Source organism: Pristiophorus japonicus, chromosome 18, assembly GCF_044704955.1.
Source record: "Pristiophorus japonicus isolate sPriJap1 chromosome 18, sPriJap1.hap1, whole genome shotgun sequence".
In the NCBI taxonomy this organism is placed as follows: Eukaryota; Metazoa; Chordata; class Chondrichthyes; family Pristiophoridae; genus Pristiophorus; species Pristiophorus japonicus.
The window spans coordinates 35,242,083-35,257,070 of record NC_091994.1 but is presented as its reverse complement, the minus strand read 5'-3'; the positions used below and the strand labels follow the sequence as shown (position 1 = coordinate 35,257,070).

At 54.6% G+C, this 14,988-nt stretch overlaps 1 protein-coding gene across 1 annotated transcript in view; it reads right to left on the bottom strand.

Annotated features, from left to right (window-relative positions):
* Positions 1-14,988, bottom strand: part of fbn2b (fibrillin 2b) — a 563,973-nt gene that overhangs the window by 12,170 nt on the left and 536,815 nt on the right. Inside the window, exons 58-59 of the mRNA XM_070859858.1 lie at positions 1,915-2,121; positions 104-229 (exon numbers count right to left, since the gene is read on the bottom strand). Coding sequence (XP_070715959.1) covers positions 104-229; positions 1,915-2,121 — 333 coding nt within the window. The remainder of the gene's footprint in view (positions 1-103; positions 230-1,914; positions 2,122-14,988) is intronic.

Below are 14,988 nucleotides of genomic sequence, written 5' to 3'. Positions count from 1 at the left end.
TTAAAAAGCAATATTCAGATGTGTGTATATGAAGCGTGTCTGTAAGATTGCTGTGCATCACTCACAGTTTGCACAAGAAAAGGATGACATAAAGGGTTCTTACCAATACAGGAGGTGGCTGTTAAATCAGTGGTGTATCCAATATTACAGAAACAGCGGAAGGAACCCATGGTGTTGATGCACTGTCCATTCTTACACAAGTTAGGCATGACTCTACATTCATCGATATCTGTAATATATAATGTACATCTGTAACAATATATAAACAATATGTCTGTAATTGAACGGCAAGGCTGATCTTTTAATTTTGTACTTGTAACCCAGTAAATCCAGCGCTATTGAATTGCAATGGGTTCTGAAAGAAGAACAAGCTTGACTGGAGCTCGATTGGGACTCAACTTTGAAACAAGCTTTGTGCCAATCTTTAATGTAGATTTTAACACGAGAAAGTGTGCCACAAAGGCAAATCCATGGAAATTCATCATTGCATTGCTGCTCTCCGATTCCACCACAGTGATACTGATTCATGGCCCCACTGGCTCATCCACCGCCCCAAATAAACACGTGTCAGATTCTGTTCCATTAATACCAGAGCTGGTGTACTCCAGGGCTGTAATGAAAGAGTGTCAGCGGGAACAGTTCTATCGAAGAGCCATCAGAGTACAGTCAGTCCGCACACTGCGTGATAGTTCATACGGAGTGTACTGTGGATAATATCATCATACTGAAATGCACACCAGCCAATTCTATCCCTCGCAGGGATTGGAACTTAGCTTGGAATGCCAACACAAGGCTCTGTGGTGCACCTTACCCGTAGTGCATTTTCCACAGGTTGGCATGACCTTGGATTGGTGCCAGCGATGATGGACTCAAAAAAAAGGTATTTGACTAAAGGAGCATTAAAACTTAATGGGCTGGATTTTCGGTTGTCTAATGCGGCCAGTTAGCGGCCAGACGAGCATTAACGGGAGTGTAAGGAGTTACCGGCCGGGAGTGCAGTTTTTAGCACCCCGACCGAAAATTCATTAGAGATTCACCGGGGGCGCAAACCAGTAGCGCCTGGCTGTTGACGATTGCTCCAATCATGACGTATTCCCGGTCGCTAATTTCGGTGCTTGCGTCTCATTGAGCGTCCGCCAATAACATCGTCTGGAAAAACAGTGGGTCCAGGCTTGCAGAGTCGTTAACTGGTGGCTACTGAAAGGGATGAGGAAGCGCTTCCCTAGGAGGTCACAGTCAGTGCAACGTTTACACACAGCACGGTGGTAAGCCGCTGAGTTTGCAGTGGCAGACAAATATAACAGTGCAGGTTGAAAACAAGTGATTTTGAAAACTTTAATGGGTGCATTACAATGTCGCGCCTTTAAGACTCGGCTTTTCCCGGGATCTGATTCGGAGTTCTGCGCATGCGCAATGGGTCTGCAAAATGTACCGACCAAACTTTCGTGACCGCACCCCGCCCCGCGCTCTGGTGTGTAACAGCTGATTTATCGCCCCCGTCAGCTCTTCGACTGATTCCGACAAATTTCTGGGCGGGAGGTGCAAACTTTTTCAAGGCGCTAAAAGTACCGCTTTGCCTGGATTAACGCCGCAACAGAGGCGCGATCGAATTTCTCCCCCAATGAGTGTAATCACAACCTGGGGAGTGAGTAATGCGTTGGCTCACAGGGCACTTGGTTACACTGACCCAGCTGATGCACAGGGGAGGTCATTTTCGACTTTGTACATCCAGCCAGGAGCTGCACCCACAAACAGCGTATTTTGAAAATTCCGGTACATGGTTTTCCGATCATTAATTAGAGTATATGCTGGAAGTCCCGGTGGGCCAGGCCCCTGGCCAGTGTGCAGGTAGAAAAATACTCGCGGTGAGCCCACTTATAACCCAAGGAGAGGACCAGTAAAGATCTGCCTTACCTCGACCATCTGTGGCATAGCCAGGTCCGTGTGGGCACATTTTCTTGTAGCGCGCAGTGCCAGGCAGGGGGCACAGCTCACACTGGTTGCCCCAGCCCCGGCCTCCATTGCAGCAGCACTCCGATTTGGTGACCAGGTTACGATTGGTGGAAGACATCTGGCACATGGTCTGCAAAACCTCGACGAAACAGAACCCCTGCCGATTATCTGGGAGCAGGGAGAATGGAGGGTAGGATTAGAAAGGCCATCACACACAGCAAGACAGGAAACACGAGCTCTGGCTTAAAGTGGGCACTACTGGATTGTTAAAAATCAGGGAAAATTGATAAATGTGTGAAAAATTATCCTGTAATTGCCATTTTATTTCATTTATTCCGCTCTTTGATATTATAATTTTTAAAACTCCATCAGGCTCCTGTGACTCAGTGTGCAAATGCACTGCCCGATGTGGATTGATTATACAGAGAGACACCACCCGGTGTGGGCTGATTATACAGAGAGACACTGCCCGGTGTGGGCTGATTATACAGAGAGACACTGCCCGGTGTGCGCTGATTATACAGAGAGACACCGCCCAGTGTAGGTTGATTATACAGAGAGACACTGCCTGGTGAGGGCTGATTATACAGAGAGACACTGCCCGGTGTGGGCTGATTATACAGAGAGACACCACCCGGTGTGGGCTGATTATACAGAGAGACATTGCCCGGTGTGGACTGATTACACAGAGAGACACCACCCGGTGTGGGCTGATTAAATAGAGAGACACCGCCAGGTGAGGGCTGATTATACAGAGAGGCACTGCCCGGTGTGGACTGATTATGCAGAGAGACACTGCCCGGTGTTGGCTGATTATACAGAGAGACACCGCCCGGTGTGGGCTGATTATACAGAGAGACACTACCCGGTGTGGACTGATTATACAGAGAGGCACCATCCGGTGTGGGCTGATTAAACAGAGAGACACTGTCCGGTGTGGGCTGATCATACAGAGAGGGACCGTCCGGTGTGGGCTAATTATACAGAGAGACACCGCTCAGTGTGGGCTGATTATACAGAGAGACACTGCCCGGAGTGGGCTGATTATACAGAGAGGGGCCGCCCGGTGTGGGCTGACTATACAGAGAGACATTGCCCGGTGTGGGCTGATTATACAGAGAGACACCGCCCAGTGTTGGCTGATTATACAGAGAGACATTGCCCGGTGTGGGCTGATTATACTGAGAGACACTGCCCGGTGTGGACTAATTACACAGAGAGACACCGCTCGGTGTGGGCTGATTAAACAGAGAGTCACCGCCCGGTGAGGGCTGATTATACAGAGAGACACTGCCCGGTGTGGGCTGATGATACAGAGAGACACTGCCCGGTGTGGGCTAATTATACAGAGAGACACTGCCCGGTGTGGGCTGATTATACAGAGAGACGCTGCCTGGTGTGGACTGATTATGCAGAGAGACGCCGCCCGGTATGGGCTGATTATACAGAGAGACATCGCTCGGTGTGGGCTGATTATACAGAGAGACGCCGCCCGGTGTGGGCTGATTATACAGAGAGACACCACTCGGTGTGGACTGATTATACAGAGAGACGCCATCCGGTGTGGACTGATTATGCAGAGTGGGGCAGCCCGGTGTGGGCTGATTATACAGAGAGGGGCCGCCCGGTGTGGGCTGATTATACAGAGAGGGGCCGCCCGGTGTGGGCTGATTATACAGAGGGACACCGCCCGGTGTGGGCTGATTATACAGAGAGACACTGCCCGGTGTGGGCTGATTATAGAGAGAGACATTGCCCAGTGTGGTCTGATTATACAGAGAGACACCGCTCAGTGTGGGCTGATTATACAGAGAGACATCGCCCGGTGTGGGCAGATTATACAGAGAGACACCGCCCGGTGTGGGCTGATTATACAGAGCCACCGCTCGGTGTGGGCTGATTATAAAGAGAGGGGCCGCCTGGTGTGGGCTGATTATACAGAGAGACACTGCCCGGTGTGGGCTAATTATACAGAGAGACACCGCTCAGTGTGGGCTGATTATACAGAGAGACGCTGCCTGGTGTGGACTGATTATGCAGAGAGACGCCGCCCGGTATGGGCTGATTATACAGAGAGACATCGCTCGGTGTGGGCTGATTATACAGAGAGACGCCGCCCGGTGTGGGCTGATTGTACAGAGAGACACCGCTCGGTGTGGGCTGATTATACAGAGAGACGCCGCCCGGTGTGGGTTGATTATACAGAGAGACACCACTCGGTGTGGACTGATTATACAGAGAGACGCCATCCGGTGTGGACTGATTATGCAGAGTGGGGCAGCCCGGTGTGGGCTGATTATACAGAGAGGGGCCGCCCGGTGTGGGCTGATTATACAGAGAGGGGCCGCCCGGTGTGGGCTGATTATACAGAGGGACACCGCTCAGTGTGGGCTGATTATACAGAGAGACATCGCCCGGTGTGGGCTGATTATACAGAGAGACGCCGCCCGGTGTGGGCTGATTATACAGAGAGACACTGCCCGGTGTGGGCTGATTATACAGAGAGACACTGCCCGGTGTGGGCTGATTATACAGAGAGACGCCGCCCGGTGTGGGCTGATTATACAGAGAGACACCGCCCGGTGTGGGCTGATTATACAGAGCCACCGCTCGGTGTGGGCTGATTATAAAGAGAGGGGCCGCCTGGTGTGGGCTGATTATACAGAGAGACCCTGCCCGTTGTGGGCTGATTATACAGAGAGGGGCCACCCGGTGTGGGCTGATTATACAGAGACAACGCCCGGTGTGGGCTGATTATACAGAGAGGGGCCGCCTGGTGTGGGCTGATTATACAGAGAGACACTGCCCGGTGTGGGCTGATTATACAGAGAGACACTGCGCGGTGTGGGCTGATTATACAGAGAGACACCACCCGGTGTGGACTGATTATACAGAGAGACACCATCCGGTGTGGGCTGATTAAACAGAGAGACACCGCCCGGTGTGGGCTGATTATACAGAGGGACACCGCCCGGTGTGGGCTGATTATACAGAGAGACACCACCCGGTGTGGGCTGATTAAACAGAGAGACACTGCCCGGTGTGGGCTGATTATACAGAGAGACGCCGCCCGGTGAGGGCTGAATATACGGAGAGACATTGCCCGGTGTGGGCTGATTATACAGAGAGGGGCCGCCCGGTGTGGGCTGATTATACAGAGAGACATTGCCCGGTGTGGGCTGATTATACAGAGAGACACCACCCGGTGTGGGCTGATTATACAGAAAGACATTGCCCGGTGTGGGCTGATTATACTGAGAGACACTGCCCGGTGTGGACTAATTACACAAAGAGACAGCGCCCGGTGTGGGCTGATTAAACAGAGAGTCACCGCCCGGTGAGGGCAGATTATACAGAGAGACACAGCCCGGTGTGTGCTAATTATACAGAGAGACACCGCTCGGTGTGGGCTGATTATACAGAGAGACGCCGCCCGGTGTGGGCTGATTATACAGAGAGACACCACCCTATGTGGACTGATTATACATAGTGGGGCAGCCCGGTGTGGGCTGATTATACAGAGAGGGGCCGCCCGGTGTGGGCTGATTCAACAGAGGGACACCGCCCGGTGTGGGCAGATTATACAGAGAGACACCACCCGGTGTGGGCTGATTAAACAGAGAGACACTGCCCGGTGTGGGCTGATTATAGAGAGAGACACTGCCCAGTGTGGGCTGATTATACAGAGAGACACCGCTCAGTGTGGCTGATTATACAGAGAGACATCGCCCGGTGTGGGCTGATTATACAGAGAGACGCCGCCCGGTGAGGGCTGATTATACAGAGAGACACTGCCCGGTGTGGGCTGATTATACAGAGAGACACTGCCCGGTGTGGGCTGATTATACAGAGAGACACCGCCCGGTGTGGGCTGATTCAACAGAGGGACACCGCCCGGTGTGGGCTGATTATACAGAGAGACACCACCCGGTGTGGGCTGATTAAACAGAGAGGCACTGCCCGGTGTGGGCTGATTATAGAGAGAGACACTGCCCAGTGTGGGCTGATTATACAGAGAGACACCGCTCAGTGTGGCTGATTATACAGAGAGACATCGCCCGGTGTGGGCTGATTATACAGAGAGACGCCGCCCGGTGAGGGCTGATTATACACAGAGACACTGCCCGGTGTGGGCTGATTATACAGAGAGACACTGCCCGGTGTGGGCTGATTATACAGAGAGACACCGCCCGGTGTGGGCTGATTCAACAGAGGGACACCGCCCGGTGTGGGCTGATTATACAGAGAGACACCACCCGGTGTGGGCTGAATATACGGAGAGACATTGCCCGGTGTGGGCTGATTATACAGAGAGGGGCCGCCCGGTGTGGGCTGATTATACAGAGAGACATTGCCCGGTGTGGGCTGATTATACAGAGAGACACCACCCGGTGTGGGCTGATTATACAGAAAGACATTGCCCGGTGTGGGCTGATTATAGAGAGAGACACTGCCCAGTGTGGCTGATTATACAGAGAGACGCCGCCCGGTGAGGGCTGAATATACGGAGAGACATTGCCCGGTGTGGGCTGATTAAACAGAGAGTCACCGCCCGGTGAGGGCAGATTATACAGAGAGACACTGCCCGGTGTGGGCTAATTATACAGAGAGACACCGCTCGGTGTGGGCTGATTATACAGAGAGACGCCGCCCGGTGTGGGCTGATTATACAGAGAGACACCACCCGGTGTGGACTGATTATACAGAGTGGGGCAGCCCGGTGTGGGCTGATTATACAGAGAGGGGCCGCCCGGTGTGGGCTGATTCAACAGAGGGACACCGCCCGGTGTGGGCTGATTATACAGAGAGACACCACCCGGTGTGGGCTGATTAAACAGAGAGACACTGCCCGGTGTGGGCTGATTATAGAGAGAGACACTGCCCAGTGTGGGCTGATTATACAGAGAGACACCGCTCAGTGTGGCTGATTATACAGAGAGACATCGCCCGGTGTGGGCTGATTATACAGAGAGACGCCGCCCGGTGAGGGCTGATTATACAGAGAGACACTGCCCGGTGTGGGCTGATTATACAGAGAGACACTGCCCGGTGTGGGCTGATTATACAGAGAGACACCGCCCGGTGTGGGCTGATTCAACAGAGGGACACCGCCCGGTGTGGGCTGATTATACAGAGAGACACTGCCCGGTGTGGGCTGATTAAACAGAGAGACACCGCTCAGTGTGGGCTGATTATACAGAGAGACATCGCCCGGTGTGGGCTGATTATACAGAGAGACACTGCCCAGTGTGGGCTGATTATACAGAGAGACACCGCTCAGTGTGGGCTGATTATACAGAGAGACGCCGCCCGGTGTGGGCTGATTATACAGAGAGACACTGCCCCGTGTGGGCTGATTATACAGAGAGACACTGCCCGGTGTGGGCTGATTATACAGAGAGACACCGCCCGGTGTGGGCTGATTATACAGAAAGGGGCCGCCCGGTGTGGGCTGATTATGCAGACGCCGCCCGGTGTGGGCTGATTATACAGAGAGGGGTCACCCTGTGTGGGCTGATTATCCAGAGACACCGCCCGGTGTGGGCTGATTATAAAGAGGGACATCGTCCGGTGTGGGCTGATTATACAGAGAGACACTGCCCGGCGAGGGCTGATTATACAGAGAGACATTAACCGGTGTGGGCTGATTATACAGAGAGGGGCCGCCCGGTGTGGGCTGATTATACAGAGAGACGCCGCCCGGCGAGGGCTGATTATACAGAGAGACATTAACCGGTGTGGGCTGATTATACAGAGAGGGGCCGCCCGGTGTGGGCTGATTATACAGAGAGACACCACCCGGTGTGGGCTGATTAAATAGAGAGACACCGCCAGGAGAGGGCTGATTATACAGAGAGACACCGCCCGGTGTGGGCTGATTATACAGGGAGACGCCACCCGGTGTGGACGGATTATACAGAGAGACGCCACCCGGTGAGGGCTGATGATACAGAGAGGGGCCGCCCGGTGTGGGCTGATTATACAGAGAGACACCTCCCGCTGTGGGCTGATTATATGGAGAGACACCGCCCGGTGTGGGCTGATTATACAGAGAGACGCCGCCCGGTGAGGGCTGATTATACACAGAGACACTGCGTGGTGTGGGCTGATTATACAGAGAGACACTGCCCGGTGTGGGCTGATTATACAGAGAGACACCGCCCGGTGTGGGCTGATTCAACAGAGGGACAACGCCCGGTGTGGGCTGATTATACAGAGAGACACCACCCGGTGTGGGCTGATTAAACAGAGAGACACTGCCCGGTGTGGGCTGATTATAGAGAGAGACACTGCCCAGTGTGGGCTGATTATACAGAGAGACACCGCTCAGTGTGGCTGATTATACAGAGAGACGCCGCCCGGTGAGGGCTGAATATACGGAGAGACATTGCCCGGTGTGGGCTGATTATACAGAGAGGGGCCGCCCAGTGTGGGCTGATTATACAGAGAGACATTGCCCGGTGTGGGCTGATTATACAGAGAGACACCACCCGGTGTGGGCTGATTATACAGAAAGACATTGCCCGGTGTGGGCTGATTATACTGAGAGACACTGCCCGGTGTGGACTGATTACACAAAGAGACAGCGCCCGGTGTGGGCTGATTAAACAGAGAGTCACCGCCCGGTGAGGGCAGATTATACAGAGAGACACTGCCCGGTGTGGGCTAATTATACAGAGAGACACCGCTCGGTGTGGGCTGATTATACAGAGAGACGCCGCCCGGTGTGGGCTGATTATACAGAGAGACACCACCCGGTGTGGACTGATTATACAGAGTGGGGCAGCCCGGTGTGGGCTGATTATACAGAGAGGGGCCGCCCGGTGTGGGCTGATTCAACAGAGGGACACCGCCCGGTGTGGGCTGATTATACAGAGAGACACCACCCGGTGTGGGCTGATTAAACAGAGAGACACTGCCCGGTGTGGGCTGATTATAGAGAGAGACACTGCCCAGTGTGGGCTGATTATACAGAGAGACACCGCTCAGTGTGGCTGATTATACAGAGAGACATCGCCCGGTGTGGGCTGATTATACAGAGAGACGCCGCCCGGTGAGGGCTGATTATACAGAGAGACACTGCCCGGTGTGGGCTGATTATACAGAGAGACACTGCCCGGTGTGGGCTGATTATACAGAGAGACACCGCCCGGTGTGGGCTGATTCAACAGAGGGACACCGCCCGGTGTGGGCTGATTATACAGAGAGACACCACCCGGTGTGGGCTGATTAAACAGAGAGACACTGCCCGGTGTGGGCTGATTATAGAGAGAGACACTGCCCAGTGTGGGCTGATTATACAGAGAGACACCGCTCAGTGTGGCTGATTATACAGAGAGACATCGCCCGGTGTGGGCTGATTATACAGAGAGACGCCGCCCGGTGAGGACTGATTATACAGAGAGACACTGCCCGGTGTGGGCTGATTATACAGAGAGACACTGCCCGGTGTGGGCTGATTATACAGAGAGACACCGCTCAGTGTGGGCTGATTATACAGAGAGACATCGCCCGGTGTGGGCTGATTATACAGAGAGACACTGCCCAGTGTGGGCTGATTATACAGAGAGACACCGCTCAGTGTGGGCTGATTATACAGAGAGACGCCGCCCGGTGAGGGCTGATTATACAGAGAGACACTGCCCGGTGTGGGCTGATTATACAGAGAGACACTGCCCGGTGTGGGCTGATTATACAGAGAGACACCGCCCGGTGTGGGCTGATTATACAGAAAGGGGCCGCCCGGTGTGGGCTGATTATGCAGACGCCGTCCGGTGTGGGCTGATTATACAGAGAGGGGTCACCCTGTGTGGGCTGATTATACAGAGACACCGCCCGGTGTGGGCTGATTATAAAGAGAGGGGCCGCCTGGTGTGGGCTGATTATACAGAGAGACACTGCCCGGTGTGGGCTGATTATACAGAGAGACATCGCCCGGTGTGGGCTGATTATACAGAGAGGGGCCGCCCGGTGTGGGCTGATTATACAGAGAGACACCACCCGGTGTGGGCTGATTAAATAGAGAGACACCGCCAGGAGAGGGCTGATTATACAGAGAGACACCGCCCGGTGTGGGCTGATTATACAGGGAGACGCCACCCGGTGTGGGCTGATTAAATAGAGAGACACCGCCAGGAGAGGGCTGATTATACAGAGAGACACCGCCCGGTGTGGGCTGATTATACAGGGAGACGCCACCCGGTGTGGACGGATTATACAGAGAGACGCCACCCGGTGAGGGCTGATGATACAGAGAGGGGCCGCCCGGTGTGGGCTGATTATACAGAGAGACACCGCCCGGTGTTGGCTGATTAAACAGAGAGTCACCGCCCGGTGTGGGCTAATTATACAGAGAGACACCGCTCAGTGTGGGCTGATTATACAGAGACACACTGGCTGGTGTGGGCTGATTATGCAGAGAGACGCCGCCCGGTATGGGCTGATTATACAGAGAGACATCGCTCGGTGTGGGCTGATTATACAGAGAGACGCCGCCCGGTATGGGCTGATTGTACAGAGAGACACCGCTCGGTGTGGGCTGATTATACAGAGAGACGCCGCCCAGTGTGGGCTGATTATACAGAGAGACACCACCCGGTGTGGACTGATTATACAGAGAGACGCCAACCGGTGTGGGCTGATTATACAGAGAGACACCACCCGGTGTGGGCTGATTGTACAGAGAGACACCGCTCGGTGTGGACTGATTATACAGAGTGGGGCAGCCCGGTGTGGGCTGATTATACAGAGAGGGGCCGCCCGGTGTGGGCTGATTATACAGAGGGACATCGCCCGGTGTGGGCTGATTATACAGAGAGACGCCGCCCGGTGTGGGCTGATTATACAGGGAGACACTGCCCGGTGTGGGCTGATTATACAGAGAGACGCTGCCCGGTGTGGGCTGATTATACAGAGAGACACCGCCCGGTGTGGGCTGATTATACAGAGAGACACCGCCTGGTGTGGGCTGATTATACAGAGAGACACTGCCCGTTGTGGGCTGATTATACAGAGAGGGGCCACCCGGTGTGGGCTGATTATACAGAGACACCGCCCGGTGTGGGCTGATTATACAGAGAGGGGCCGCCTGGTGTGGGCTGATTATACAGAAAGGGGCCGCCCGGTGTGGGCTGATTATGCAGACGCCGCCCGGTGTGGACTGATTATACAGAGAGACACTGCCCGGTGTGGGCTGATTATAAAGAGAGGGGCCGCCTGGTGTGGGCTGATTATACAGAGAGACACTGCCCGGTGTGGGCTGATTATACAGAGAGACATCGCCCGGTGTGGGCTGATTATACAGAGAGGGGCCGCCCGGTGTGGGCTGATTATAAAGAGGGACATCGTCCGGTGTGGGCTGATTATACAGAGAGACACTGCCCGGTGTGGGCTGATTATACAGAGAGACGCCGCCCGGCGAGGGCTGATTATAAAGAGAGACATTAACCGGTGTGGGCTGATTATACAGAGAGGGGCCGCCCGGTGTGGGCTGATTATACAGAGAGACACCACCCGGTGTGGGCTGATTAAATAGAGAGACACCGCCAGGAGAGGGCTGATTATACAGAGAGACACCGCCCGGTGTGGGCTGATTATACAGGGAGACGCCACCCGGTGTGGACGGATTATACAGAGAGACGCCACCCGGTGAGGGCTGATGATACAGAGAGGGGCCGCCCGGTGTGGGCTGATTATACAGAGAGACACCTCCCGCTGTGGGCTGATTATATGGAGAGACACCGCCCGGTGTGGGCTGATTATACAGAGAGACGCCGCCCGGTGAGGGCTGATTATACACAGAGACACTGCGTGGTGTGGGCTGATTATACAGAGAGACACTGCCCGGTGTGGGCTGATTATACAGAGAGACACCGCCCGGTGTGGGCTGATTCAACAGAGGGACACCGCCCGGTGTGGGCTGATTATACAGAGAGACACCACCCGGTGTGGGCTGATTAAACAGCGAGACACTGCCCGGTGTGGGCTGATTATAGAGAGAGACACTGCCCAGTGTGGGCTGATTATACAGAGAGACACCGCTCAGTGTGGCTGATTATACAGAGAGACGCCGCCCGGTGAGGGCTGAATATACGGAGAGACATTGCCCGGTGTGGGCTGATTATACAGAGAGACACCACCCGGTGTGGGCTGATTATACAGAAAGACATTGCCCGGTGTGGGCTGATTATACTGAGAGACACTGCCCGGTGTGGACTGATTACACAAAGAGACAGCGCCCGGTGTGGGCTGATTAAACAGAGAGTCACCGCCCGGTGAGGGCAGATTATACAGAGAGACACTGCCCGGTGTGGGCTAATTATACAGAGAGACACCGCTCGGTGTGGGCTGATTATACAGAGAGACGCCGCCCGGTGTGGGCTGATTATACAGAGAGACACCACCCGGTGTGGACTGATTATACAGAGTGGGGCAGCCCGGTGTGGGCTGATTATACAGAGAGGGGCCGCCCGGTGTGGGCTGATTCAACAGAGGGACACCGCCCGGTGTGGGCTGATTATACAGAGAGACACCACCCGGTGTGGGCTGATTAAACAGAGAGACACTGCCCGGTGTGGGCTGATTATAGAGAGAGACACTGCCCAGTGTGGGCTGATTATACAGAGAGACACCGCTCAGTGTGGCTGATTATACAGAGAGACATCGCCCGGTGTGGGCTGATTATACAGAGAGACGCCGCCCGGTGAGGACTGATTATACAGAGAGACACTGCCCGGTGTGGGCTGATTATACAGAGAGACACTGCCCGGTGTGGGCTGATTATACAGAGAGACACCGCTCAGTGTGGGCTGATTATACAGAGAGACATCGCCCGGTGTGGGCTGATTATACAGAGAGACACTGCCCAGTGTGGGCTGATTATACAGAGAGACACCGCTCAGTGTGGGCTGATTATACAGAGAGACGCCGCCCGGTGAGGGCTGATTATACAGAGAGACACTGCCCGGTGTGGGCTGATTATACAGAGAGACACTGCCCGGTGTGGGCTGATTATACAGAGAGACACCGCCCGGTGTGGGCTGATTATACAGAAAGGGGCCGCCCGGTGTGGGCTGATTATGCAGACGCCGCCCGGTGTGGGCTGATTATACAGAGAGGGGTCACCCTGTGTGGGCTGATTATACAGAGACACCGCCCGGTGTGGGCTGATTATAAAGAGAGGGGCCGCCTGGTGTGGGCTGATTATACAGAGAGACACTGCCCGGTGTGGGCTGATTATACAGAGAGACATCGCCCGGTGTGGGCTGATTATACAGAGAGGGGCCGCCCGGTGTGGGCTGATTATACAGAGAGACACCACCCGGTGTGGGCTGATTAAATAGAGAGACACCGCCAGGAGAGGGCTGATTATACAGAGAGACACCGCCCGGTGTGGGCTGATTATACAGGGAGACGCCACCCGGTGTGGACGGATTATACAGAGAGACGCCACCCGGTGAGGGCTGATGATACAGAGAGGGGCCGCCCGGTGTGGGCTGATTCAACAGAGGGACACCGCCCGGTGTGGGCTGATTATACAGAGAGACACCACCCGGTGTGGGCTGATTAAACAGAGAGACACTGCCCGGTGTGGGCTGATTATAGAGAGAGACACTGCCCAGTGTGGGCTGATTATACAGAGAGACACCGCTCAGTGTGGCTGATTATACAGAGAGACATCGCCCGGTGTGGGCTGATTATACAGAGAGACGCCGCCCGGTGAGGGCTGATTATACAGAGAGACACTGCCCGGTGTGGGCTGATTATACAGAGAGACACTGCCCGGTGTGGGCTGATTATACAGAGAGACACCGCCCGGTGTGGGCTGATTCAACAGAGGGACACCGCCCGGTGTGGGCTGATTATACAGAGAGACACCACCCGGTGTGGGCTGATTAAACAGAGAGACACTGCCCGGTGTGGGCTGATTATAGAGAGAGACACTGCCCAGTGTGGGCTGATTATACAGAGAGACACCGCTCAGTGTGGCTGATTATACAGAGAGACATCGCCCGGTGTGGGCTGATTATACAGAGAGACGCCGCCCGGTGAGGACTGATTATACAGAGAGACACTGCCCGGTGTGGGCTGATTATACAGAGAGACACTGCCCGGTGTGGGCTGATTATACAGAGAGACACCGCTCAGTGTGGGCTGATTATACAGAGAGACATCGCCCGGTGTGGGCTGATTATACAGAGAGACACTGCCCAGTGTGGGCTGATTATACAGAGAGACACCGCTCAGTGTGGGCTGATTATACAGAGAGACGCCGCCCGGTGAGGGCTGATTATACAGAGAGACACTGCCCGGTGTGGGCTGATTATACAGAGAGACACTGCCCGGTGTGGGCTGATTATACAGAGAGACACCGCCCGGTGTGGGCTGATTATACAGAAAGGGGCCGCCCGGTGTGGGCTGATTATGCAGACGCCGTCCGGTGTGGGCTGATTATACAGAGAGGGGTCACCCTGTGTGGGCGGATTATACAGAGACACCGCCCGGTGTGGGCTGATTATAAAGAGAGGGGCCGCCTGGTGTGGGCTGATTATACAGAGAGACACTGCCCGGTGTGGGCTGATTATACAGAGAGACATCGCCCGGTGTGGGCTGATTATACAGAGAGGGGCCGCCCGGTGTGGGCTGATTATACAGAGAGACACCACCCGGTGTGGGCTGATTAAATAGAGAGACACCGCCAGGAGAGGGCTGATTATACAGAGAGACACCGCCCGGTGTGGGCTGATTATACAGGGAGACGCCACCCGGTGTGGGCTGATTAAATAGAGAGACACCGCCAGGAGAGGGCTGATTATACAGAGAGACACCGCCCGGTGTGGGCTGATTATACAGGGAGACGCCACCCGGTGTGGACGGATTATACAGAGAGACGCCACCCGGTGAGGGCTGATGATACAGAGAGGGGCCGCCCGGTGTGGGCTGATTATACAGAGAGACACCGCCCGGTGTTGGCTGATTAAACAGAGAGTCACCGCCCGGTGTGGGCTAATTATACAGAGAGACACCGCTCAGTGT